General features: G+C 41.3%; 2 protein-coding genes and 1 long non-coding RNA gene across 6 annotated transcripts in view; 1 reads left to right on the top strand and 2 right to left on the bottom strand.

Annotated features, from left to right (window-relative positions):
- Positions 1-3,702: 3,702 nt before the first annotated feature.
- Positions 3,703-6,299, bottom strand: LOC142073042 (uncharacterized). Its single transcript, XR_012669747.1, has 2 exons — positions 6,174-6,299; positions 3,703-3,819 (listed from the first exon to the last, which is right to left on the bottom strand). It is a non-coding gene; the product is annotated as an uncharacterized LOC142073042 (long non-coding RNA).
- Positions 3,809-9,750, top strand: KLHL34 (kelch like family member 34). Its single transcript, XM_075131878.1, has 2 exons — positions 3,809-6,451; positions 6,934-9,750. The coding sequence occupies exon 2, from the start codon at positions 7,625-7,627 to the stop codon at positions 9,377-9,379; it is 1,755 nt and encodes a 584-aa protein (XP_074987979.1). The 5' UTR covers positions 3,809-6,451; positions 6,934-7,624; the 3' UTR covers positions 9,380-9,750.
- Positions 9,751-10,885: 1,135 nt separating this feature from the next.
- Positions 10,886-24,977, bottom strand: part of CNKSR2 (connector enhancer of kinase suppressor of Ras 2) — a 376,791-nt gene continuing 362,699 nt past the window's right edge. For all 4 annotated transcript variants that reach the window (XM_048862811.2, XM_048862821.2, XM_048862830.2 and 1 more), the window contains 2 exons: positions 15,789-15,985; positions 10,886-13,041 (listed from right to left, as the gene is read on the bottom strand). In XM_048862811.2, coding sequence (XP_048718768.1) covers positions 12,826-13,041; positions 15,789-15,985 — 413 coding nt within the window. In that variant the 3' untranslated portion in view covers positions 10,886-12,825. The remainder of the gene's footprint in view (positions 13,042-15,788; positions 15,986-24,977) is intronic.

Raw genomic sequence — 24,977 nt, 5'->3', positions numbered from 1 at the left:
ATTGTTTTTAATATGTTTTATCTGTAGAACTTTTAAGTAAGGAATGCAATAGCCTTGCATAGGAAGTGCTGTGTGGTAATTTATAATGGTTGGCAATTACACTGTGAACCATTTCTGAGGGGAGAAGCAAGCAGGCTTGTTGAGGCAGACTATCTTTCGCTAGGAACAACACAGTCAATGCAGGGAACTGTTCACTCTGGAAATACCCCAGTCAAAAAGGAGAGAGGGGTGAGTCTACAGCCTAGAAAGGCAATAGCTGGGAAGCTGAAAGCCTGAGAGTTGAGCCACTGAGGGGAAATACAGGTGCAGTTGCCCTGAGTTGTGACAGTGATCTCTCAGGGACTGATCTGGTTCCCACTGAAGGCAAATAGGTTTGATTCACCTCCGCAAGCAGGGTGAGCCTGTGCAAATTTCCCATCTGGATCACACCAGGAGGGAGGTGGTGCTGCTGCTGTTTCCCAAGGGTTCGCACAACAGACTTCAGTTTTTACCGGTGGTCTGGTTCTCATAGCCAGATCAAAAATGTCAATGTCAAAGTTTCCAGGTAACTGCACCTGTATTCCCCCAACCCTCCCATGGTCCCTTGAGGGCACCCACTTTAGGCTTCTAGCCCCCAGTTGTCACCTCTCTTGAGCAGAGACCTGCGTCTCATTCCCTCCTTAATGGCGTTTTTAAGGCTGCACAGCTCCCTGCCTACGATATGCCCAGCAAACTAAGACTGCCGAAACAGGCCAACACCCGTGCTTTGCTGTCTCTCTGAATGAAGGTCACAACCAGTGTATTGCCCACAGTTACAAGTCACCACGCAGCCCTTTATAACCAAGTACATTTATTTCTAAGGTGAAAACATTACAGAGAAAACACATTACAACAATAAAAGAACTTCTCTGTATTCTAGAAAGCTTTCCAGAGCTCACCCCAAACTCCACCTTAGGGCTCTGGTAGGTTTTATTCCTTCCAAACCCACAAATGAGTTTTTCCCATGGTTACAAGTTCATCCCGCTTAGGGCTTGTCTACACTGGCAATTTACAGTGCTGCAACTTTCCCACTCAGGGGCATGAAAAAACACCCCCCCGAGCACAGCAAGTTTCAGCGTTGTAAAGCGCCGGTGTAGACAGTGCCCCAGCACTGGGAGCCGCGCCCCTCGTGGAGGTGGGTTTTTCAGAGCTCTCTCCCAGCACTGCACCGCGACTAGTGTTGCCAGTGTAGTCTAGCCTTCAGATCCAGAACTAGAACCAAGGCTGGGCCAGCTGCCCATTTCTCTATACAGCTCAGGCCTTTGATCTCGGCCTTCTGTAACAGGTAACCAGCAGACAGTCACCCTAGCCTGTGCATAGCTTCACAGGGCTGGGTTTCTGCATAAGCATTAACCTCTCCCTAGGGATTCCCCAGGAAATCCACTTAACACTTATTGTCCCAAAAGTCCATACTTGTCTAGCCCATTGTCAATATAGCCTTTTGAACTTCCAGGTCTCACATCTCCCTCCTAGAGAGGTTACATAGAATCCCAGCCCACAATAATACATTTAATATCATATGGTCTGTCAAGGATATTGCAGAAAAGTGCTGTATCTGTCACAGTCAAAACCAGAAAATAAACATTAAGCAAAAATGATTCGTTCCCCCAATTGTGGGAGCTACTGTGTGGAGGGACAATGTCTGGCTACCTTCCAGGTGAGCTGAGCCTCCAGCACCAAGTCTCTGGCCCAGTTATCTGTACATACTGTTTCTAATCTCCGGTCTGTGCTTGTCAAACTATCAGTGAAGACTGCTAGTCATGCACTTGGCAACAAACCCATGCCGGCTGGCCCTGTATACAATGTACATCACGCGTGCCTTTGCCACAATCAAGCCTAATCTTATTTAGTCATGCATCATTAAAAAAAATAATCTCTTTACTTGTGAGGATTGCCTTGCACATCATTCATTCTTCCTCGTAAGCTTCTCCACCGTTCATTTCAGCTGGGTTTCACCCAGTCTATAAAATTATGTTCTATTTTCTTACCAGTGAATAAAATTATTCAAACCTTTGTGTGTGTGTTTGTAAATTAAATATGTACAGCACAGCTGTGCATTCTCCCTCCACTCCTCACTCCTCGGGCAACTAAGCTTTTCTTATGGATTTGAAGAACAACGTGAAGATGATGATGATGTATGTAACTCCAGGAATTCTTAAAAACTTCCATTTCCATGTCATCAGTTGTGAGTTTGGATCCGACACTTGCTACCTGAAATGGTAACAGATTCAGTCTGTTTAATAATGTTGCATTATGCCACTGCCTCATTTTTGTGAAGAAGGAAAAATGCTGTGGCTTAGGGAGTACTGGAATGATTTTGAATTAGGGGAGCTGGAGAGGATTTAATTCTAATCATCTGATAGTAAACACATCTTGATCTCAGAAAGACCTCCGTAGTGTCCAGTACACTCTGTAAATATTCTTAGCACTACCTGATTCTGGCGGGGTTTTGATAAAGGAAACCATCATTTGTGTTCTTTCCTCTGCAGTCTCAGGGCATTGGGTGTTCCTTATCCTCTCTTTTCTGTCCATATAAAAGCAATGGGAGGTTAAATTGGAAGTGACCTCATCACATAGGCCACCCCAGCATTGTGGATCAGATGTACATCCCACTGCCAACTGGTGCTGTACGTTAGCAAGCTACTAGAGGCTTGTCACAGGGTAGCTGGTCCCCATGGATAGACTGAGGTGAGCACCCTGGACCAGAGCAGGTGGGTCCAACCAAGCTATTAGAGAGGGCTGGGCTATACCTGGGCCATAAAGTGCTCGTGGGCAGCTGGGGGAGAGAGCCACAGTGGAAGGGAGCAACTGCTGGTGATGGGTCCCTGGAGCAAGGGGCCAGATGCTTAGGGAAGCAGCCAAGCTGACTAGAACTGGGAAGCTGCCAGGAGCAGGAGTGACAGAGATGTGCAGGGGGGGTGGCCCTGAACCCTGAGGGAACAGAAATAAGTTAAAAACCTGTTTTCAGTCTGTTTACTTGCTGGTTTGAAGACAACAAACCTCCTTGGACGAGACTGGGCATGTGGCAGCACGGCACTTTGGAAGTGGGGAGAAGCCCAGCCCAGTAACAGGACCGAGGAGCGGCACACGTTCTAGTGCAGGAATTGTCAGGTTAGTTGTCCAGGCAGGACTGCTCTGTCGCAGCCTGGCATTCCTGCTTTCTAATCAGAAGTGGACAGTCAGTAAAATAGTTTTAATTTAGGGCCCAATCTGGTCTTCGCTAAGCCAGTTGCAAAACTCCCACTGTGTCTGATTCAGCCCCGAAGCTGGCCATACCCAGGGTGCAGGACCCTTGATGCTGGACCACCCATCTGAAGCCTGCAATTTCCTCCCCCCTCTCCCTGCTAGCACCCCAGCACAGCCTCCAAAGTGGGTCGCATTGGCTGGAGAGGGGGATTCAGAGCAACTCCTGGACAGCTTGGGGGCATGAGGCCGCTCTGGGCACCAGACCGCAAGGGAAAACTCCTTTCCCCAGTTGAGCTCTTGGGAGAAAGCTGCAGCATAACCACCACCTCCCTCCTCCTGGTGATCCAAAGCAGAAATTATATAGGTCTCTTTATTAAATATTCTACACATTATTTTCTATGTGCTTGCCCTCATTATTCCTTAGTAGCTCATGTGCTAGCAACAGCCCAAATATTGACATGCCCATCTCACAGCAATCACTCTGACACGTAAACCGTGTTTAAAAGCTTTCCCAACTTGCTTTTTATTCAACGTGGAACACATATTTAATCCATTGAGGGAGCAATAAACACGCTAATTAAATGTGTCCTCCTGGGAGACAAAAAAAAAGAGGACCTGAAAAAGAGAAGAGGGGGAAGAATATTAGAAATAACATCACAAGCTGGACCAGCAACTAAAAGAGATTTGCTTAAAGTGATGATGTCACTGGTGTGCAGCTCAAAAGTCAGCATGTTTTTTTTCCTTCTCATCTCTTTGTAGAGTCAGTGCAGTACCCGCCACATGCTGATTGCCTATGGAACATTTTGTAGCTAAAATCCTGCTCACGGTGCATCTTTGTAATGACTGTTTTACTGTGAACTACTTGTCACTGATGAGCCCAGTTTTAATTGTGTAAAATTGTACACTGTTTTTTCTCTTTTCTGTGCCCTTTTCTTACAAAATAATGGGAACGTTTAAAAAGGTAATAGAAATCTTTGCTAACTTGTGGTCTGTTATAAGCTATTTAATGACATTGGACAAAGTTTTGCAAAGTGTGATATTTCCCAGCTTTTCAACTGGAAAAAAATAATTGCAAAAGTCAAAGCCTAGAAGTTTTGCACTACCCATTCTTATCTGTTTTGTACAACCCATTCTCATCTGGCATTTCCAAGGTATTGAAGGCTGTTGGGTACTTCCATATAACTGAGGTTTTATTCCAAACCATTTCCATTTTAGATAGAAAATATGCTAAAAGTCTCTGCCAAGTAGCTTCACTAAATCTAATGGATGCATATAGTTTTTTTTTAAAAAAAGTTTGGTTTCCCAAGTAAATTATGTGTAATTGAAATATCAATTTTAACCTAACTTTAAAGGCTATCTAGGGATTCATGTAAAAGCATTGGGCTTGATCTTCCAACCAACCAATCAGTGAGAAAAGTTCCTTACTTTGAAATAAAAAATATTATAACCTTTCTCATTATGTTCAGCCAAAAACTTTACAGTTTGGCATAAGGGCATTGCTCTTATAACACCACACTCTGGAGAAGGACTCAAGAAAAGATTTAATTTTATTTCAACTCTTCGTTAAAAAAAAATAAACCACCCCAATGTTTAGGTCTTTCTGTAATTAATGAAATGACCAGTCAGACAATTAAATGCCCCAGATAAATATTTCTACCAGCTAAAATGAACGAAATTCTCCTCTCATCCACTTCAGATTTACATGGGCATAACTGAGGGCTGATCTGCATGTAACTATTGCAACAGTTTAGCTGAAATTGGTTTTAAATCAGTTTAGTTAAACCCATGTGGACACACTTCAATACATTTACAACTGGCATATATCAATTTAGCTTAAGTCAGAGTTTGTCTATAGGCAGGCGTTACACCAGTTGTAGGTATGATGTTAAATAGATTTAGTTAAATCAGCACAACTGTGTGTGTGGACACATATCAGTTTAAAATTGGCGCACACCAGTTTAGCCTGCACCTGTAATTTACACTATGTATTTACAATAGGTACTACTACACCTATAATTTAAAAATGTAAGGTAAACCAATATAAGCCAGCTTGCATTAACATCAGAGTGTCAACATAGAAAGCTGCACCAGTTTAACTAAGTAGGTTATCATTACCCTGATAGTTAAGCTGGTGCAACCCTGTGTGTAGACCAGGCCTCAGTTACTGATTTGAGTTAAACCAGTGCAGCTTTTGTATATAGAGAAGCCCCATTTTGTTCAGCTGCATTCACATCTCCTCTCCTGGTTACAGTGACACAATGGATCAGCTACAGTTTCTAGAGTCTTTTAAACAGTCTGGGCCTGATTGTACCCTTGTGTCATCCACATCATGTACAAAACAAAAGCAAAGGAAGTGTCACCATGACAATGAGAAATGTAGCATTTAACATCCACTCTGAACCCACAGGTGTGACTGACTGCACAAGTTTGATGGCAATGGGGAATCATTTTATCTTTAGTTGGTGCAAAAAAGAAAGGCAAAAGACCAATCAGATTGCTTGACCTAAATCATAGAATATTGCTTAATTTCCTCTTAAATGTTTTAAAATTTCCTCCCAGGGATACAGGAAGCTTATATAAGAAAAAATCTCTCTCTCTCACACCCCCTGACCAGTCTGTGTTAGTTTCACCTAGTTAGCAACACAGATTATTATTTCAACAAGACCCTGATTTATGGTCTCTCATATAATGACAGAAAGTGGGTCTCTGCAGAAAAATCATTTGTAAAATGCTATAGCAATGAACACGCACATTTTAAAAAGTCAGAGTAGGACACACTGTATAATTCTGATGCATGATCAAGTCACTCAGTCTCTGTTTTATCTACTGCAGCTTGTAATCATCTTCATTCACTGTGAAAACAAACCCTCCTAGAAAAAAACACTCCAATCAGCTGTGAAATTGTACCAGTGTACAGAGAATGAATAGAAATTATATCATGTAGCCACTCGAATGCTGAGAAACTTTACCTGTGGATGACAGCAAAGGACAACTGCAGGACTTTGCTCCAGAGTTTGTTGGTCCACAATGCAGCAGGATGCTCTAGCATTTTATCAACTCTGTCACTTTGCAAGCCTTGAGTGTTTGGAAGCAGGGGTGTCAAAAGGAAACTCCTGATTGTTGTCTGTCCCTATTTCAGAGCCTGAATCCAGGTCTACTCAAACAAAGCTAAATCCTCAAGAGACCAAGACATGTGGCCCATCCACACCTCCCTTCCCTGGTGGGAATTAGATCCCAGAAGGCGTAGGTGAGAAATCAGATAATCCTCCTTTATTTGTACTTAATTAGAACAAAATGAAAGTGGAAAAGTTAATATAGTCAGCTATGGACTATCCACAGAAGTTCAGGGATTTGTTTCTAGCTGGTAACAGATGCCAATTCTCTCTCCTCTATAAGCAGAGTTCAGTTTACTATGACATAACATGGGATCTATTTTTGTCACCACTTTATACAAATGTGTTACTCTCGTGATTTCCATTCAGGTCATTCAATGACAGATGCTTTGGCTCAGGCTGTTCATAAAACTACTAGATTCTTCCCCCACCCTATCCTTCTCCCCACCCCCAGCTCAGTTCAGCTCTTGGACAGCTATGTCACGGAGCTTGTGTTTGCATTCTATTCTGGTAGGTGTGAGTTATGGTGATACCATTTAAACCAAAGGGCTCAGAAATGCATGTCAAATTAACCCAGTGACTAATCATGGTATTTTGCCTTTCTTTCTGCTTCCAGGCACAAGATTTATACGCTCAGAAAACCCTTTTGCTCTGCTCCCTGGGTGCTGATTTGCTCTTCAGCCCAGATTTCCTAACACAGTGAGAGAAGATCACCAAACATGCTCTGTTGTCCCACGGTCAGTGAGATCTAAACTTATCTAAGTTTGAAATACAAACAAGGCTTAGACAGAAAAAGCAACAGCAAACGTTCGCCTCATCACTTCCCCCCTCTCATCGGTTTCTGCTCAACGCCATGCACTGTCAGCCACAGACGAGCTATTTGATCAGCCTGCCGAGAAAGAAGGAGCGGGAGAGACGCCTGAGCCGACGCAAAATTCCATGTGTAAAGACTGTCATCTAGCTCCCACATCTGTCACATGATGGCCAGCCAAGCAGTAGCTCCCCGCAACTGTGGACCTTCCATCCTTCTGCATGAAATGGAAACAAGAAAAGTAAGCATCCCAAGGCTGATACTAGGTTCAGCTGTTTTCTCATTGAGTGAATGTGTTTAATTCACTGCAAACGTACTAAGCTAGCCTGCTAGGCTAGGAAAGGGCCTGATTTTCTTGGTTGGGCTTTTCTCGAATAGATGGAGGCTTTGATGGGCATTCTTAAAAAGGGACCTAGAAGTTGATTTGTGCAACTGTTCTAATTGGTCATTGCATTTTAATTTTAATAAATTAGCTTAAAGCATCGTATTACGCACCATGAGTTACTTCCTGGCCTACTGCAAAGCACACTGCAGTACTGTGCTCTCCCAGTACCAAATGCTTAGAGCCGAAGGCTTGATGTGTGATATTTTACTGAAGGTGAAGGAAAATGAGTTTCCTGCGCACAAGTCCCTGCTGGCCTGCTCCAGTGATTATTTCAGAGCTATGTTCAAAAGCTACACAAAAGAATCCAAAGCCAGTGTCATTCACCTACAAGTCATCTCACCAACTGGTCTCCAGCATGTACTGGATTTCATTTATACCTCCTGGTTGCCCCTTTCTTTCGAGAATCTGGAGGACACCCTGGAAGCTGCCAGTTACTTGCAAGTGACCGAGGCTATTGGCCTGTGCAATCAGTACTTGGTTAACAACCTGACCCTGGAAAACTGCTGTTTTTCTGCCAACATTGCCACAAAGTTCTATCTTCCAGATGCTTTGTTGGCGACAGAAAAATACATCATCAGTAATCTCTGGAAACTTTTGGATTTGCATTTCATGGAGCTGCTCTTACTGAACTTCAGATCATTGAAGGCAGTGGTAGAATCCCCTGATGTCCCTATGGTGAACGAATCCTGCCTACTAAATCTAGTGCTCATCTGGCTGAAGCATGATAAATCCAGGTTGACTCACAGAAGTAACCTATTAGAACATATAAGATTTGGTCTCATCCCAGTGGAAGATCTGAGAAAAGTCTACACTCAGTCAGAAGTGTCTCTCACGACACCTATTAAATGCTTGATCATAAAAGCAATAAACTACCATTCATTAGTTTTTAAACAGCCCATCCTGCAGGATAAGTATAGCACTCTGAGAAACCAGCAAACGCGAATCATCCTACTAGGAGGGGGGACTTCAAATGAGGGGCTGGTCAGCGATGTGATGGCCTTTGATGTTTACAATCACAAATGGAGAACTCTAACACAGGTGCAGGACAGAGTACAGAATCACTGCATGTGCGTGATTGGAAACTACCTGTACGTGCTGGGTGGGGAAACAGCAGATTTGCAAAATGACATGAAAAGCACCAGCTTGTCAGTTACAAACAAGGTCCATCGTTATGACCCAAGATTTAACAAGTGGACCCAAATCACAGAAATGCTTGAAAAGAGGTGCCAATTTTCTTGTTGCATCCTGGACAACATGATCTTCGCAATTGGTGGAAGAGGCGAGACCGGATCACTGCATTCATCTGTTGAAGTCTATAACATTAGCAGAGACAGATGGATGAAGGCTACAGAATTGCCATGCAAGATGCATGGCCATGCCAGTACAGTGTGCAAGAACACGATCTACATCTCAGGTGGCAAATACACAGATCAAACCAACACAAGTAAGGATGTGTTCTCTTTGAGCAGCTTGGAAGGACAGTGGAGAAAGCAAGCGTCCATGAGCATTGCTCGATTTGGGCACCAGATGGCAACGATTAGAGAGGCCATCTTCACATTTTTAGGACTTTATGAACCATTCTCTGAAATAGAAAGGTATGACCCTGCCCCAAACCAGTGGACTCGCTTGCGGCCATTGATCTATGATCGATTTTGCTATGGTCTGGCTGTGGTAGAGGAAACGGCACTTCTCATTGGGGGAAAGAAATGGCAAGACTCACAGGAGGTGCCAACCCAAGATGTGGTGGGTTATGATATAGACAATGACTGCTGGGAAGAGATTTGCAAACTTCCCTTCCCTTGGTGTGGATTGCAGTGTGCAGTGCTACAACTCTCAGAATTGGCAGAAACTAAGGACACCCAGTAATAGTGGAGCCCAGCTGCTGAGTCATCGCTTCCAACGGTTGAAGAACAGGACAGCAGGGAAAAAAGAGGAAAAAAGACAATTGCAATGGCACTAAATGTAACAGAGTTGAGGGTTTGCTTTAGAAACAGCCCACACAGCGCTTAGGGACCGAAATTGGGCACTAGAATGGGGAAAATGTGCTGTGACTCGTGTAGCTGAAGGCAGGTTTTGCCAAGGCAGATGTGGCAAGCAGCACATCCTGAACGGATGATGTAGAGGAATCCCAATGCTGTACTTCCATGGAAGCATTTAAAAGCTGTCTAAAGTCAGATTTTGCAAGGGTTAAAAATGTAATCTCTATTTTTTTAAATTAAAGGTCATTTCCCCAGATAGTAAGTGGTATTGGATTTTATACTATAGGTAAGCAAAATGAAAGTGTAATATATAAAGAGCAGAAAATTGTTGCCTGTAACAGCTTTAATAAGTAACACTTAGAGGATGGTATTATTTGAGTAAATAGCTAAGCGAGCATGCCTTAGCTAATCAGCAAGAAATTACCGCACAGAGAAGAGTGATTGGATAAAATGTAGCCTTAATTATGGTTATATATTAAACCATTGATTGTTCGATATAGGAACTGAACCGAGAGGGGAAGCAACCTTTCGGTGAAATAGCTTTTGTTATGGCATGCCCTTCAGGGTGGGGCTTTAAAGTGTGCTCTGTACTGGCACAGTACATATTTGCTGTATCAAAACCACACATTAACTGAGGCAGCCAGTTCAGAATGGGTATAATTATTATAAGGTACAGTGGAACATGCAACAATAGTTGCTATATCCAGCTACTTAAGTGAGTACATCCTGCATACTGTGTCCTGCTAGATGATCAAGATGATGGTGAAATTCTTTTTAACGGTTGAACCAATACATGAGAGGGAAACAAAGTAATAAAAGCTTGACTTTTATTAAGGACTAAGAAGGAAAGAAAGTTAACTTGACTCCTTGAAATTCTATATTAAATGCCTGGCTATACCAGAGAAAGCAATTGCCTCACTTCGCATTGGCAATGCTGACAGAGTAATAGGGAATGGATTGGGAGGACATTTTAAGGCACTGTAAAATGCAGTTATGTGACTAGATTCCAGAGTCTGATTAAAGATTTAATTTACTCAAAACAAATTTAATAAATATTCATTTAAAAGCTAAATTTATTTTAGTTCATTTTGCAATGTTCCCTTTCTAGCCTGAAAGTTAACACGGTAAAAATATATCTGTCCAAGAGCATTTAGTATTCTATGAAGAGAAGGCAGCACAATGAATGGGACAAATGTTCTCCTCTCTTTCATGCTAGACTATCTTAAATGGTAATGTTTAATTTTCACCTTTTACAGCAATCAAGCTGACTTTTCTAAAGTAAAGTGCAGGCAGAATAGCTGTTGCATAGCAACAGATCTACATTGTCTAAACTGCCTTAGTTTCAACAAAGAATCAGCTACGTGATGTGCATATACATCCATCAGATATGAAGAATTTTTATATGAATATATTTACTTTTGGTCCAGTAAAACAATAACAAGGGTGTAAATGCTTGGAACAATAGTACAATTCATATCAGGTCAAGCATTTTTTGTTATGAGAAATATACAAAATCTCACAAATTTAATATACAAGTCAGTATCCATGCAGTAAATAAATGTCCAGTTCATACAAACAGATTCTTCTAAATGGTACAAATATTACACTGGATTCAGAATTCCATACAAACATTAATACATGATTCGTCAGCCATGTTGACTTGAATTAGAATTATTTCAAATGGGCTGCAGAAAGGCCACGCCTCTGTACAATTGTGCAAAATCTGCAAAACATTTGCAATCCAAAATGCATTAAAAAAACTTCAAAACAAATAAACAGAGAGACACTCCTCCTTTCCTGCCTTCATCCCAACAGCAAAGATAATTACCAGTAAACATCTGAGCTCTTAAAGTTTAAGTACATTCACTGAGCTGTACAGGCAACAGTCTAAAGCTGGTTCAGTGAACAACTCATGGTAAGGACTACTAACAGGTGCTTTTCCATTTGCCATGAGTATTATCAAACCGTGTCATGACTCTTAACTTCTGCAGCAAAACATTAAAAAGCAGCACAAATATTTTGTCATGCTCTGTTCACTTTTCATAAACACTAAGCTGGTAAAGGATAAATGCATGATTCAGGATTTTCCTCCTCCATGCCCATTCCAGGGCATGTGCATAAAGTCTAAGTAAATGTTTCGCTCCTGTTCCCTGGGTTGTTTCACATGTAGCTGAAATCTTATGTAAGTTTAAAACATTTTAATTGGTTTGTGAACTCAACACAAGCTGGAGACATCCTTTCCTCTTCAAAAGCAAAACAGAGGCTTTTTAATTGTCACTAGTTTTTCAGATTATAATCTTGACCTTGTTAATATCACATTTTTCCCTGCATACAAAATGTTGAATTTAACAGATTAGGAAACAAGTAGGAGACTAGTCGAAAAATCCTATTTACTCCCTCTCTGCCACCTGGGAGTTGACAAAGTGTTTCAGATGGAAAGCGTTTTGTCGGAATCCTTTTCTTTAGCTACTTTTTTTGGACGAGTTAAACATCCTTAACAAGCATGGTCAAAGTCTGGTTGCTGTCATTGCAAAAAGCTACACATGAACCTGATACCATCAGTGCAAAAGCAATCATATTATTAATGATAAAGAACCAACAATAAAATTAAGGGGGGATAACATACAATTTGGTCTTAATTAAAAATACAAAAACAAAAAAACTAATTTGCACTGATGAAAAACCTGTACTATAGCTCTCTTACAAACCAGCTTTTAAAAAGCATGGGATAGTTAATACCTGAACTTTTGATAACTGAACTTGTGTCAGTGATTTTTTTTTGTTTGTCCTTATTTATTTATCGAATGCTTGTCCGTTTTCATCAAAACTCAGCGATAATCACTGCATTACCTTTTTGTCTGTCACTTAAGAAAATTCCTAGAGTTTTTCATTAACTATAAAAAAATGTTTTATTTTCCACACAATCAAAATAATACCTGAACTCCAAAAATGTAATGCAACACTGGAATTATATAGTATAAAATTACATTTTTAAAGAGGTCAACTGACCTTCAGTCACAAAACCTTGATCCTCTAGAGCTTTCATTTTGAAGCTCACCATCTTCCAAAATGTATTTTTTAAATATATTTTTATTTATTAAAAACCATGTTCATTTGTTTTGCACAAACTAAACACAAGCTGAGCATTGGTAGCATAAAAATATACAAATTCCCATTAAAGACAATGGGATCATGGACCACGTAAGGTTTACTTCACATAGCCGAGTAACATTAAAATATAATTTACCAGACCTCCCAAATATTGATAGAAAAACTACTTTATGCACTGAGTAAAGGATTGGAATGTAGCAAATTGACAAAAAAAGACAACACTTATACATGCGTTTCAATGTATGAATGGGTGTGTGCTAAAGAGGCTATAAGTGCATCTACTTCAGAAGAGCCATTTACAGGGTCCCTTGGGGTACTGTTTTGACAAATATCCAAGAAGAGATCAAGGTACATTTGTTTCCATTCTTGAAAGTCTTTAGATGTCAAATCTGGATTATTGAGAACCTTATCTATAATGGCTACCTCTCCTTCTCTGGCCTGCAAAAGAAAAAAGAACAGACAGCGATAAATTACTAGCAAGAGTATCTCATATAAATGATGAGCAACTTAACAAAAGGGCAAGCACATGTAAGACACAAAGGCATTAGAAAGAGGGGGGCATAATGTGCCATTGATTTGAAGCCTCTTGAGGTCTACTTAAAAATGATGTCATACATGGGTCAGGGTGTTGGACATCACTTGGGCTGCAGGGCTTCCCTTCTTATTACCCCTTGATCTGTTATATAAAAACAAAATCCTAGCTATTTACTATTAGCTGCTTTAGTTTCTAAGAAACTGTTTCACACTGTGAAGTGCCATCTGTTGACTTTTCTTGATTTCATAAGAAATACTGTTAGTGTGTGGGATGCAAACAGATGGCCTGACATCAATCAGTTCAGGGAGGCTTTTCAGCTGTGCTCCTCACTTTGGCATCTGAGCACTACATGTGAAAAATTAAGCAAGGATGTTTTAATTAGATATAACTGCTCTTCATTAAAGATCATAAATACATCTAGTAGAGCCGGTGCTCTGGCCCTTCCCACTGTAAAGGATATGTCTACACTGATTCGCAGCATGGGTAGACAGGTTTGCGACAGCTTGAGATGAGTGAGCCTGCTAAAGATATCAGTGTAGACCTTGCACCACTGGTGATGGCTCAGGCTAGCTGCCTAGACCCAGGCAGGCTTGGACTTGAGCGGCTAGACCAAACCACAACATCCACACTGCTATTTTTAGCATGCTAGTTGGAGCTGAGCTAGCATGAGTCTGTCTACTGGCTCTGGGAATCACACCTCCCAGCTGCAGTGTAGACATACTCATAGGGGCGAGAACCTGGCTGGATCTCCTCCTCAAGTTCAGAGCCAGAAGAGCCCACTTGTACCCTATTCCCCTGCTGTCTGGGGTGCACACGGGTGGAGAAGGTGTGTGGCTGCTCTGTGCTATGCTTTTAACAATCCCTGGCTGGTGAAGGTCTCTTGAGGGGCCATACCCAGCAGGTGTAGATCAGAGCCGGCTTCAGGCTTCCTTGCAGTCACTCCACTCTACTGCAACCAAGGGCAGCTGGATGCAACAGACTCAAGCCTTAATAATACAATTAGCACCCAGGTTTAAGCTTGAGGCCTTTCCTGTAGTAGTGATCTGTTCATCAACAACTTCTCCTTTACTGTTTATTCCTACAGGAAGCTTCATGGTCCCCACTGCTAACTTATCTGTTCCATGATAACTGTACACATATGCTAAACCTTTCATCCATTTTGGTGAGGGTGATGGGTGTAGTTAAAAAAACAGCCTGCTCTGTCTTTCACCTGATACACTTGGAAGAGTCATGGTACCAAGAAGTAGTACATTTAAAATGTTATTAACATGTATAAAGTGATCTTCATGTTGAGAGTGCTTTGCAAACAATAGCTTTTTGATGTTCCCCAGAGTAGTCGCATATTCATTTTTGAGATAGGGAAACTGAGCCAAAGGTTCACATCAAAGCTGAGATTAGAACACAGGAACTCCTGCTTTCCAGACCTGTGCTGTAGTACCGCACTGTGCTTCCCTGGTGCTGTATTAATAACTCCTGGGTACTCTGTCCCTCCTTACTACTGCCCAGTGAGCTTGCACCTTCCAGGAGGAAGGACGGCCTTGTGATTAAGGCACAGGACAGGAAGTACAGCCTTGTGATTAAGTACAAAAACCTTGGTTCTGTTTCTGGCTCTTTCCCAGACTTCCTATGTGAGACTTTGGGAAAGCCACTTAAAAGCCTTACTTTCTCCCTCTATGTTCCAATTCTGCAAAGTGTGACATATACGTTTAACCTTACATACCCCGAGTAGCGCTATTGCCTGAAATGGGATGACACTCACTGTGAGTAAAGTAAATCCTCTGTGTAAGTCTTTGCAGGATCCGGGTCATATAGAATGGAGATAATACTGTTTAAGTGCCTCTCAGGGGGGTTGGAAGACTTAATTCATTAATGTTAGTAAAGCACTCTGAGACGAAAGCTGCTACCAAAGGCCAATGTATTTAGTATCTAGCGGCTTAAAATGTAGTAAGTTAAATTTAATATAGATAACTGGGCCTCAAGGAAGATCCAGCATAAGAGTATCTATTGTTTACTGTGCTTTAAAGGAACATCCCTGATGTAATCTGGAATAGCATGCACTGCGATAACTTTCTGATGATTAAGGGAGTAGACAAGGTGGTTAAAATTTCAAAATATAAATGCTCTGTTTTAAATGTAGGGCCATTATTACAATATTTGTATGTATCATTACTGCCATTTATTTCATAAATCTTTGTACAACCTTCAGGCAGAAAACAAATGTTCAATTATTTTCTAGACAAGCTTAGTAATCATAGAGCAGCAACATTTTAAATAAAACTGCCACTTTCCAAATGATTGACTTTAATTAAGCTTACTCTCAGGTAATGATATAGCACGTTTATCTTGGTAAATGAAAATGTTTTGGGGAAAAAGGGGGATTAATACCTCTTCTGAAAATTTCAGATCAAATCATGTTTAACTCGGTAGGGGAGGAGCTCACAGAGATTTTATCTATTGAGAAATAAAACAGATTTCTCCCCCCCAGGACACTTTTCCTCAGCTTTGAGAACAGAATTTTCCCATGTCTCTCTTTTGTTCTTTTCACACACAAGATTCAGACTGCCTTCCAGCTGAGTATAGTTAATCTTTGATTACAATATAATAAGATCCAACTCTTTGGTGGGATTTCCCCCACCTTCTACTATCTCACCTTTAAAGTGCTTTTCAGAATTCGCAGTTGGTGCAGTTTTTCATTGACTACTGGATCGCTACATCTTTTTATAAAAAACTTCTTGTACTCCAGCTTGGTGGAAATCCGGTATTCTCCTAAAGGCGACAGACTGGCCTGCTCCAAGGCTCTGTACCAATCTTGCAAGGAGTCTTCTGGCTTTTCTTCTACAGTTTCAGCTTTAAAAAACCAGGAAAAAAAAAAACCAAGAGAAAGGAACAGTGTATAATTAACATGGTTATTAAAAACCCATAAAAGCCTCCCTAAAAGCAGTATTTTTAACAAATCCAGAAAAGGATCATTTCACATATAGGGAGAGTATTCCACATCTGCCAAAATCTGCCCCCCCCCAAAAGTATTGCAAGTCAAACATTGCCTAAAGCTATTTTTCTCTCTAATTATTGCTTAAGTAAATCACTTCTAGATACGGTACTTTTCAAGTGAAACAAAAGCAAAACTTTTGACAATACAAAGCTTTCTACAAAGCAGAAAAAAAAGATTACAGGGTATAAGTTTACTGTCATAAGAGACACGTAATTACAAATAACCACCATAGTTAATTCATAAGCTATTGCAAGAAATGGAAGCAATAGGAGCTGCCTACGAAAAGAGAAGGAACTTCAGGTGAGAGATCCGACTGAAAAATAATCAGGGGAAGGAGGCTTAACATTGTCTTGGGGTTTCCCCCCCCTTTAGGGGAATACAAAAAGGGTTCTCAAAAACAAAGTAAAGATGTGCTTCAGTTCAGGAGGCGGCATTTCCCCTATGATTGTGTGTGTGTGTGTGTGTGTGTGTGGGGTGGGGTGGGGGGGCTGTTTCTGTTTTGCTTCTTCAACTGACATTACATTTTCTCTCTCTTTTGTCCCTATTCATGCACATGTGAAAAAAGTAATTTATGAGGTCACCTGTACTATCCTTTGTGCGACAGTAATTCCTAGAGGTTCCGCTTAAATTGGGGCCCTGTTGGGTTAGGAATTGTGCAAAGAGTAAGAGACAGCCCATGCCTGCACTTGTAGTCTAAGCAGACCAACACAGATGGGCGGGAGAAAGGATGAGCTATTCATTTTGCTTCACTGATTCTCCTGCACATATTGTTTAAAACAAATATGGCCTGTGAAAGCACTAAACGCTAAGACAGCATTAGAGAGAGAGAGAGAGAGAGAGGAGACCTCATTTCTTCCCCGTCAGTAGTGCATGTTTTCTTCCCCCAACCTAACCTGCCAGTCTCCTCAACCTGCTTCTGAAAGAACCACTTGTCAAAGTGAGATGGCCATTCAGACTTAAGCACATGCCTGACTTTAAGCACACAAGTTAAGTGCCTTAAATGTGAGCATTCACATGCTTAAGTACCCTGATGAACTGGGGCTTCAGCCTCCATGTATACTCAGACATTAGCTTTTCTACTAACACTACTGACAAGGATGCTAACTGGTGCAAATGGTGACCTCAGCTTTCTGGGGGGCAGATACATGCCAACCACAAACTGGACTGAGACCAACTACTCATTTTACAGAGGCCAAACAAACATCAGACAGTCTAGTAACTACTCACCTGGGTCAGTTTCAAACAGGGAAGTAGAGAGAAAAAAACCTCTGTCTCCCAGAATAATACTTACATTTATATAACGCCTTACATGCTCTAAGCACTTTACAATCATTAATATCAGCAGAAATCCTCAGAGACATGCAGTCCTTTGACTCTTCTGTACATTTCTGTAATCTAATAGTAATTTGTAAAGCACACATTTTGTTTTAAACGTCCTATAGGTGAGGAAGGATTACAGCTCTTCAACTGAGAGAGAGAGGTTGTGGCTTTGAAAAGAGCCTTTGGGTTGTTGCGTGTTCTTTCCCTAGATCCTCTTACTATATAATATGCTGCTGGGAGACAGTCACTGATTTAATCACATGTGTGTGTAGGCAACATTTAAAGACAAATCAAAATGACAAGATGCCATCGTCTTTTTTTTCTTTTCTGTTATAAAGACTGTTATTGTTAAAATAAAAGGAAAAGACTAAATAAGTGAATACTAATACACTGGCTCAAATCCTTTGTGTTCTTGATTTTTTCTGCTTTTTTAGAAATGTCGCTAGGCTGCAATTTTAGAATTTCCATGAGACATTACAATAAATAGGAACATTAGTACGGTCCATGTATTCATGTCTGTTTGCATCTTCCAATGTGTAATTCTATCGATTTAAGGTGCTATCTTAATGGTATCTGAGTGATTTACAAAGAAATCTGGATAAAGTTAGCTAAATCTGACAGCAGATTATTTTGTCTGTTTCTCCCTTCCTTTTATCCCTTGTTATATAAAAAGTGCATCTTTCTCCATCTCTTTCCTCCAGCAACAATTTTTGTTTCATAGGACCATGCTTTCTCCTCATGGGTGGTTAGTAGTTATTATGGGAAAACTATGCTGAAGAGATGAGTTTTTATAATTTAGCCTGAAGCTGTCCAGATTCAATGGCATGTTAATCTCTTGTGGCACGGTGTTCTGGGCCCAGCCACTAAGAAATCTCTCAACCCTATCATGCATTTCACAAGTTACTGAAAATCCCAGCTTTCCTAATGAGCAATTAAGAGGCAGTCCTTGAAACAGTTTAGGCTTAACCCATTTAGGGTTTTGAATAAGAAGAGCATTACCTTAAATTCATCTAAAAAAAGAACAGGAGTACTTGTGGCACCTTAGAGACTAACAAATGTATTTGAATATAAGCTTTAGTGGGCTACAGCCCACTTCACTGGAAGCATGGAATGGAACATATAGTAAGAAGATATAAATATATATATATATATATACACACACACATACAGATAACATGAAAAGGTGGAAGTAGCCATACCAACTGTAAGAGGCTAATTCATTAAGCTGCACTATTATCAGCGGGAGAAAAAACTTTTGTAGTGATAATCAAGATGGCCCATTTAGACAGTTGACAAGGTGTGAGGATACTTAACATGGGGAAATAGATTCAATATGTGTAATGACCCAGCCACTCCCTGTCTCTATTCAAACCCAAGTTAATGGTATCTAGTTTGCATATTAATTCAAGCTCAGCACTTTCTCGTTGGAGTCTGTTTTTGAAGCTTTTCTGTTGCAAAATTGCCACCTTTAAGTCTGTTACTGAGTGGCCAGAGAGGTTGAAGTGTTCTCCTACCGGTTTTTGAATGTTATGATTCCTGATGTCAGATTTGTGTCCATTTATTCTTTTGCGTAGAGACTGTCCAGTTTGGGTTTGAATAGAGACTGGGAGTGGCTGGGTCATTACACATATTGAATCTATTTCCCCATGTTAAGTATCCTCACACCTTCTTGTCAACTGTCTAAATGGGCCATCTTGATTATCACTACAAAAGTTTTTTTCTCCTGCTGATAATAGCTCATCTTAATTAATTAGCCTTTTACTGTTGGTATGGCTACTTCCAGCTTTTCTCTGTATGTATATATGTATCTTCTTACTACATCTTCCATTCTATGCATCCAATAAAGTGGGCTGTAGCCCACGAAAGCTTATGCTCAAATAAATTTGTTAGTCTCTAAGGTGCCACCAGTACTCCTGTTCTTTTTGCGGATACAGACTAACACGGCTGCTACTCTGAAACCTTAAATTCATCTGTAACTCTGCAGTTCCAAAAAGCACAGGTGAAGGATTTTCATCAGCCTGTATTACTAAGTAGTACATCTGCCACTATCAACATCAACTGAAGCTCTTCAGGGCTGTCACATTCATGCTAAGATAAAGAATTATGCAGTAATTGAACCTAGAAGCCATCAACGAATCTGTGAAAGGGCCTGAGGGGAAACTTGGGCAAGAGAATTTCCATTTGTGGTAACCAGATCAATGATTTAAGATGGGGGGAACATCTTGGCTGGATGGAAAATGGTATATTTAGTAGCAGACACTATTCTGATATTGGCAGCAATGAAGAGTCCAGAAGGCCCCCGTTTGCACCCCATCCTGACAACTGGCAGACAGATGTACTCAAAAGATAGTGCTATGGTGTTAGCCACTTCTTTGAAATATTTCCCCTCTATCCACATACCTCACCTCCACCTTGCTTGAGGTTATCTTCATCCAGGCACTGATATCAGTTAGTCATCTGCATTTGGGAGTAGGGCCGGGGCTTTGGTGTGAAGGATTGAGCAGTGAGGAAAAGAGAGCCAGTGAGGTGGCTCTGAGCATTTAGGATTCGCTCTGCATTTAGGCCCCTTTGTTAGTGATGTCAGATACCTTTGCAGAGGCTACAACATCACCTTGTTCCAGTGGACACCCTGGGAAATGATAAAGACGACAGCACTGCTCTTAGTGACTGGAGCCGCCCCTCAAGCAGCTCATGTGGGGGAGTGAGACTATTCACTTAATAACTTCATTTTAAAGCTTCACCCCAAATATGTAAATGCTGGTGAAACCTTTAGCTAACTGGCTAACATCCGGAGTTTTAAAGATGAATTACAAATATTTGCTTTTTTAAATACCTAAATCATGCTAAAGTTTCCAAAGACTTTAAAAAATACAAGCTGTGAAGGAATGGGTTCTCTTTCCCTGTTATTCCATGACAAAGGGGCAAAGGGTGAGGGACAAGAGTGACAGTTCATGGACAGTTAAATATTAACATGGAGGTCCAAGAACCAACACATATGTTAGAGGATTGAAGCCATTTATCCCTCTGTGGGTTCCTAAAAGAAAAGTTCCTGAGGGAGGATAGGCAGAACTCCCTATTCTCCTTCACTTCCTTTCCTGAGGGCAACCACCATCATGGTAACATCCATGTGGTAGCAGTTGTCATGCTGTTGTAGATGTTTGTTGTTTGTTTGCTGTAACTCCGTACTAACCTCTTGCACGATGTGAATTTGGGTATGAGTGGAAGATTGTCCTCTTCCCCACTCAGCTATGTCCTTTCCCTTCTATTTCTTTTTTGTCTCCGTGGCAGGTGTGGTTCTCTGGAACTGTGGTGGGGGCTGGGAGTTTACTCTTGAAATTGGTTCCTATGATTAGACGCTCCTGATCTCACAGATTGAGACACAGAGTATTTCTAAACTGCAGTGAGACACCTGCGGATGGCCCATGCCAGCTGATTCTGGCACGCAGGGCTCTGGCTGTGGGGCTGTTTAATTGTGGTGTAGACATTTGGGCTCAGGCTGCCGCCCAAGCTCTGGGACCCTCCTAACCTCTCAGGGTCCTACAGCCTGGGCTCCAGCCCAAAGGTCTACACCACAATTAAACAGCCCTTTGGCCCGAGTCCTGTGAGCCTGAGTCAGCTGACATGGGCCAGCTACAGATTTTTAATTGCAGTGTAGATATACCCTAAAGGATATGGTATCCTAAAAGCATCATGATTTGAGATTAAATTAAGTGTCTAAACTAGCTCATGGTTTAATCTAAGATAGCTCATGGTTAAGTGACTGGGTTAGTAATACATCAATTTGCCAATGGAAGGCCTCAGGTGGGGCTGTAGCTGTCTGATACGTTGCACCTGCATTACAGTCTTTTTAAGGAAGAATCAGGCCTCAAGGGATACCTGATTCAGATACAGAACAGATTCTGGAGGAGGGCTGTAGGCCTAGAGGGATTCACAGACTAATTTTAGAATGGCATCACAAACATTAGGTTGTTATTCATTATTCTGAGTTGGCTCCTGAGTCCCAGACTGTGTTTCTTTAGCCACCTGGCTCCTATGAAAAAAATGGTTTTAGGATTTCCATACATTGTTGCAGGTAAGAGTCCCTAATCTGGAACACGGATTGTTATTCCTGGCCGCATCCATTTCTTGAGCAGCGTTTTCACTTGGGTATAGAACAGCCCCCACATGTACTTTGCGGCACAGTAGGCCTAAATTCTATAGCGAGGTCTCCAATTGCTATACCACAGTAGCACCAGTCTGTGACAATGAAATTTCTGCTGGAGATTCAAGTATATTCAACATCAGACATTTTTTATTTAATTAAATGTGAAACTGAATAATACACGCAGCACAGAAGCCATTGCATTATTTTGATACTCATCTTTCAATTTTGGAAGGTTTCTGACATGTATTTTACACTGCCTCTGAATTTACAAAGATGCCATAAACATTTTATCAGGAAGGGAAGATGGAGGTTTTTTGCAGCTAATGAGGAGAAAGTTGCGGCTTTTGGTACAACATTAAGGGATGAGAAATGATTTGAGTTAAAGACATGCAGATGCACTTTGGGATTTTGGCAGTTCAATCCCACTTGTGAGTTATCTGAGTTTTGTGAGTTGGTGAGAGTTAACTAGTTTCCTGACCCAGAAATCCTTGTCAATAACTATATTCCTCTTTACATTATTTCCCCCAGTATATCCAAGATCAATAGGTAAAACATTAGCTGGATATTGCTATTAAAATTGTCAGAGTGAACTAGTTACCATTGCTGATATATACATAGTGGTATTAGGTTTCAGACATAACTCTTCATTGAGTTGAACAGGAGCAGTCCAGACCACTGAGAAGAATTACTGTCTGTTTGCAGGCTCAGGAAGACAACACTGAATCAGTGAATTCAGAAGGTTTCATATTCAATCCTATGGGTTAGAGCCTGATTCTGTGGCAGGGGATAGATGTTATAGACAGAGTCACAGAAAACACAGAGCCCTGAGCATAGATTTCTCATCACTCTTCTAATCTTAGTCTCTAAAGGTTTGTTATCTTCTTCAGAAGCTTTCCATATTATTGTTATTATATCAGCAGAGGTGTCTTCTTACACCTTCCATTAGTCCTCTTCCACTAAAGGGTTCATGCCACTACAGACCTGTGAAGCTTTTGCAGTTAAGAAAGGTACCAGAAGAACTACAGATTACATCCAACGCTATTAGCACACACATCATCTGTGAAAAGGTAACACAACACCATCAGCCCTCAACTTTGTCACCCACCAGACCGAGTGTGCAGGTGTTTCAAGGACCTACAGTCCTCCTTTTGAGGCTTGCAGGCTTTTAAGACCTGCTCATCATATTTCTGCTGTTCTTCCCACTGTCACTAAGATTCCTCTCCTCATCTTTAAGTTCCTCTTTCTTTTTAGGTTGCCAGCCATCTGAGCATATCTTCAGTATTTTGGGGAAAGAGAGCTTCTGCAGTTTGGTGAGGTTATCAAGGCAGTTGCCTCTTCCCATTTCCTTTTTGTGGCTGCATCCCTTTTCTCAATTATCCTCCACCTGTCTTCTATCCTCCAGGCTCACTATGTTGTTTTCTTCTTCAAATAATTAAATGTTTTGCTTTGCTAACTTTACTACTTGGTTACATGCTTCATCCAGCTATTCAGCGCCTCACTCGCTTAGCCCCTACTCACCTGTAGTTAATTAAAGATGCATTTGAACAAAATTACCACCTTCTGAAAACCCTGAGAAAGTTGAGCTATAGACTTACTGGTTTCTATGTCAGAGAGTGAGCAAGGTGAAAATGATCAAACTGAAATCCCTGTGCTTTACTGAAATCTAAACTCCTATTTTCATTCCTTTTAATGAGGTCACACTCTCTGGCTGAGAAACCAGCTCAGCTGAGCTTTCCCAGGATCATGGGGAGGTAATTTTATTAAAAAAAAGGCATTAATTACATTATTAAACAGCTACCTTCCCCCCTGGAAATCTCACATGATTTGCTTTGAACTTTACAGTAAAGCCTTGGCAGTTCATCTTTAGCACCTGGAAACTAACTTCATGAAAAGTTTTAAGACCTTTTAGTGGCTGCTAGTGAGTGCCATGCCAGGGACAAGGGTTGGTTTCTGGCCACAGGTAAGTGGACAGGTTGGGAGTATTAGGTAAAGGAAGTCCTGACCCTCCCTCCTTCCCCATGCAAAAATCTGCCCTCCTTCCTTGTTTGCCTTCTTGACACTGAGGGCACATCCACACTAAAAGGTGTTTGCTGACCACGTGTTAGCTAATACATGGTAACTAACATGAAGTAAAATCCTAGTGCAGACAAAGCACTTTCTAGCTGTCACATGTGTTAGCAGGTTGAGATAAACACTAGGTGCCTTGATTTAGCTAATACATAGTAAGCAAACGTGAACTTCTAATGAAGATAAGGCCTAAAACATGACCTGGTCCCCTTATTCAAAATTCCCAAACCCTTACTCAGTCGGTCAGCCAGCAGAAGCGTCAGAATGTCAGGCTTGGAGTAGGGCAGGACCAGTATGAATAAGGCAAGCGAAAAAGAACATGGAGGCAGGTGAGCAGGGTGAGGTGGCATTCTGCTTGGGAGATCTTCTGGTGCTCAACAAAAGAAGGGCTGAGGGAAAAAGGTAGGGAAATGGGAGGGATTCATTATGTTTAGAGAAGGGAGAGCAAGAAGGCCTAAGGAGAGAGAAGGTGGGCTTTGGATGGATGGGAAGAGCCACTGAAGAGAAGTAACCTATTCTTCAGATTCTCAGTGCAAAATACCAGAGTACCATAAATTCTTCAGTGCTCTAAGGGTTAATGTTCATGTGACAGGGATCCTAAGATAAGTCTACATAACACAAAGGGGGAAAAATCAAAGTTTATAATTCAAAGAAATGGGAATTTAAATAGTTTCTACATCTATTTAGATAGAAGACTGATGGACAAAACTGAATATTTTCTCTTTCTCTCTCTCTCTTGATTTAGCCTAAGGGCATGTCTATACTGCAATAAAACACCTGTGGCTGGCCCATGTCAGCTGACTCAGGCTCGCAGGGCTCAGGCTGCGGGGCTATCAAATTGCAGTGTAGATGTTCAGGCTTGGGCAGAAGCCAAGGGGGAGGGCCCAGAGCTTAGGTTCCAGCCTGATCCTGAATGTCTACACTACAATTTCATAGCACCGGAAAGCTAAGTCAGCCGCATGTGTTTTTATGCAGTGTAGTCATACCCTAAACCAAAAGAAGAGAACCACTCAAACCAGCAGAAGGTAAAATTTTTCATCTGCACATGAAGTCACCTCTCTGAGGCACGTTTATAAAGGAAGCCATAGTTAGATGGAAAATCAGCTCATAGTAGGAGAGCAGTGTAGTTCCCACGGGTGATTACTGAGAAAAGAACAATTGGCACAGTGTTTAAGTACAGCACAGAGTAGGCAGGAGATAAAATGTGATGCAATTCTGGTCTGCATGGAAACCAAAGGCTAATCAGCTGGTCAGCATGATTTAGGACAGATTCCTCTATTAAAGTGCAAAAGGAAACCTATATCACTTATCACCTC

This window comes from Caretta caretta, chromosome 1 (assembly GCF_965140235.1).
Source record: "Caretta caretta isolate rCarCar2 chromosome 1, rCarCar1.hap1, whole genome shotgun sequence".
NCBI lineage: Eukaryota > Metazoa > Chordata > Testudines > Cheloniidae > Caretta > Caretta caretta.
This window is presented reverse-complemented; position numbering and strand designations above follow the sequence as displayed.

Excerpts from the sequence above, each read along its gene's own strand:
- KLHL34 (XM_075131878.1), top strand. The coding sequence starts at position 7,625 with ATGAGTTACTTCCTGGCCTACTGCAAAGCACACTGCAGTACTGTGCTC.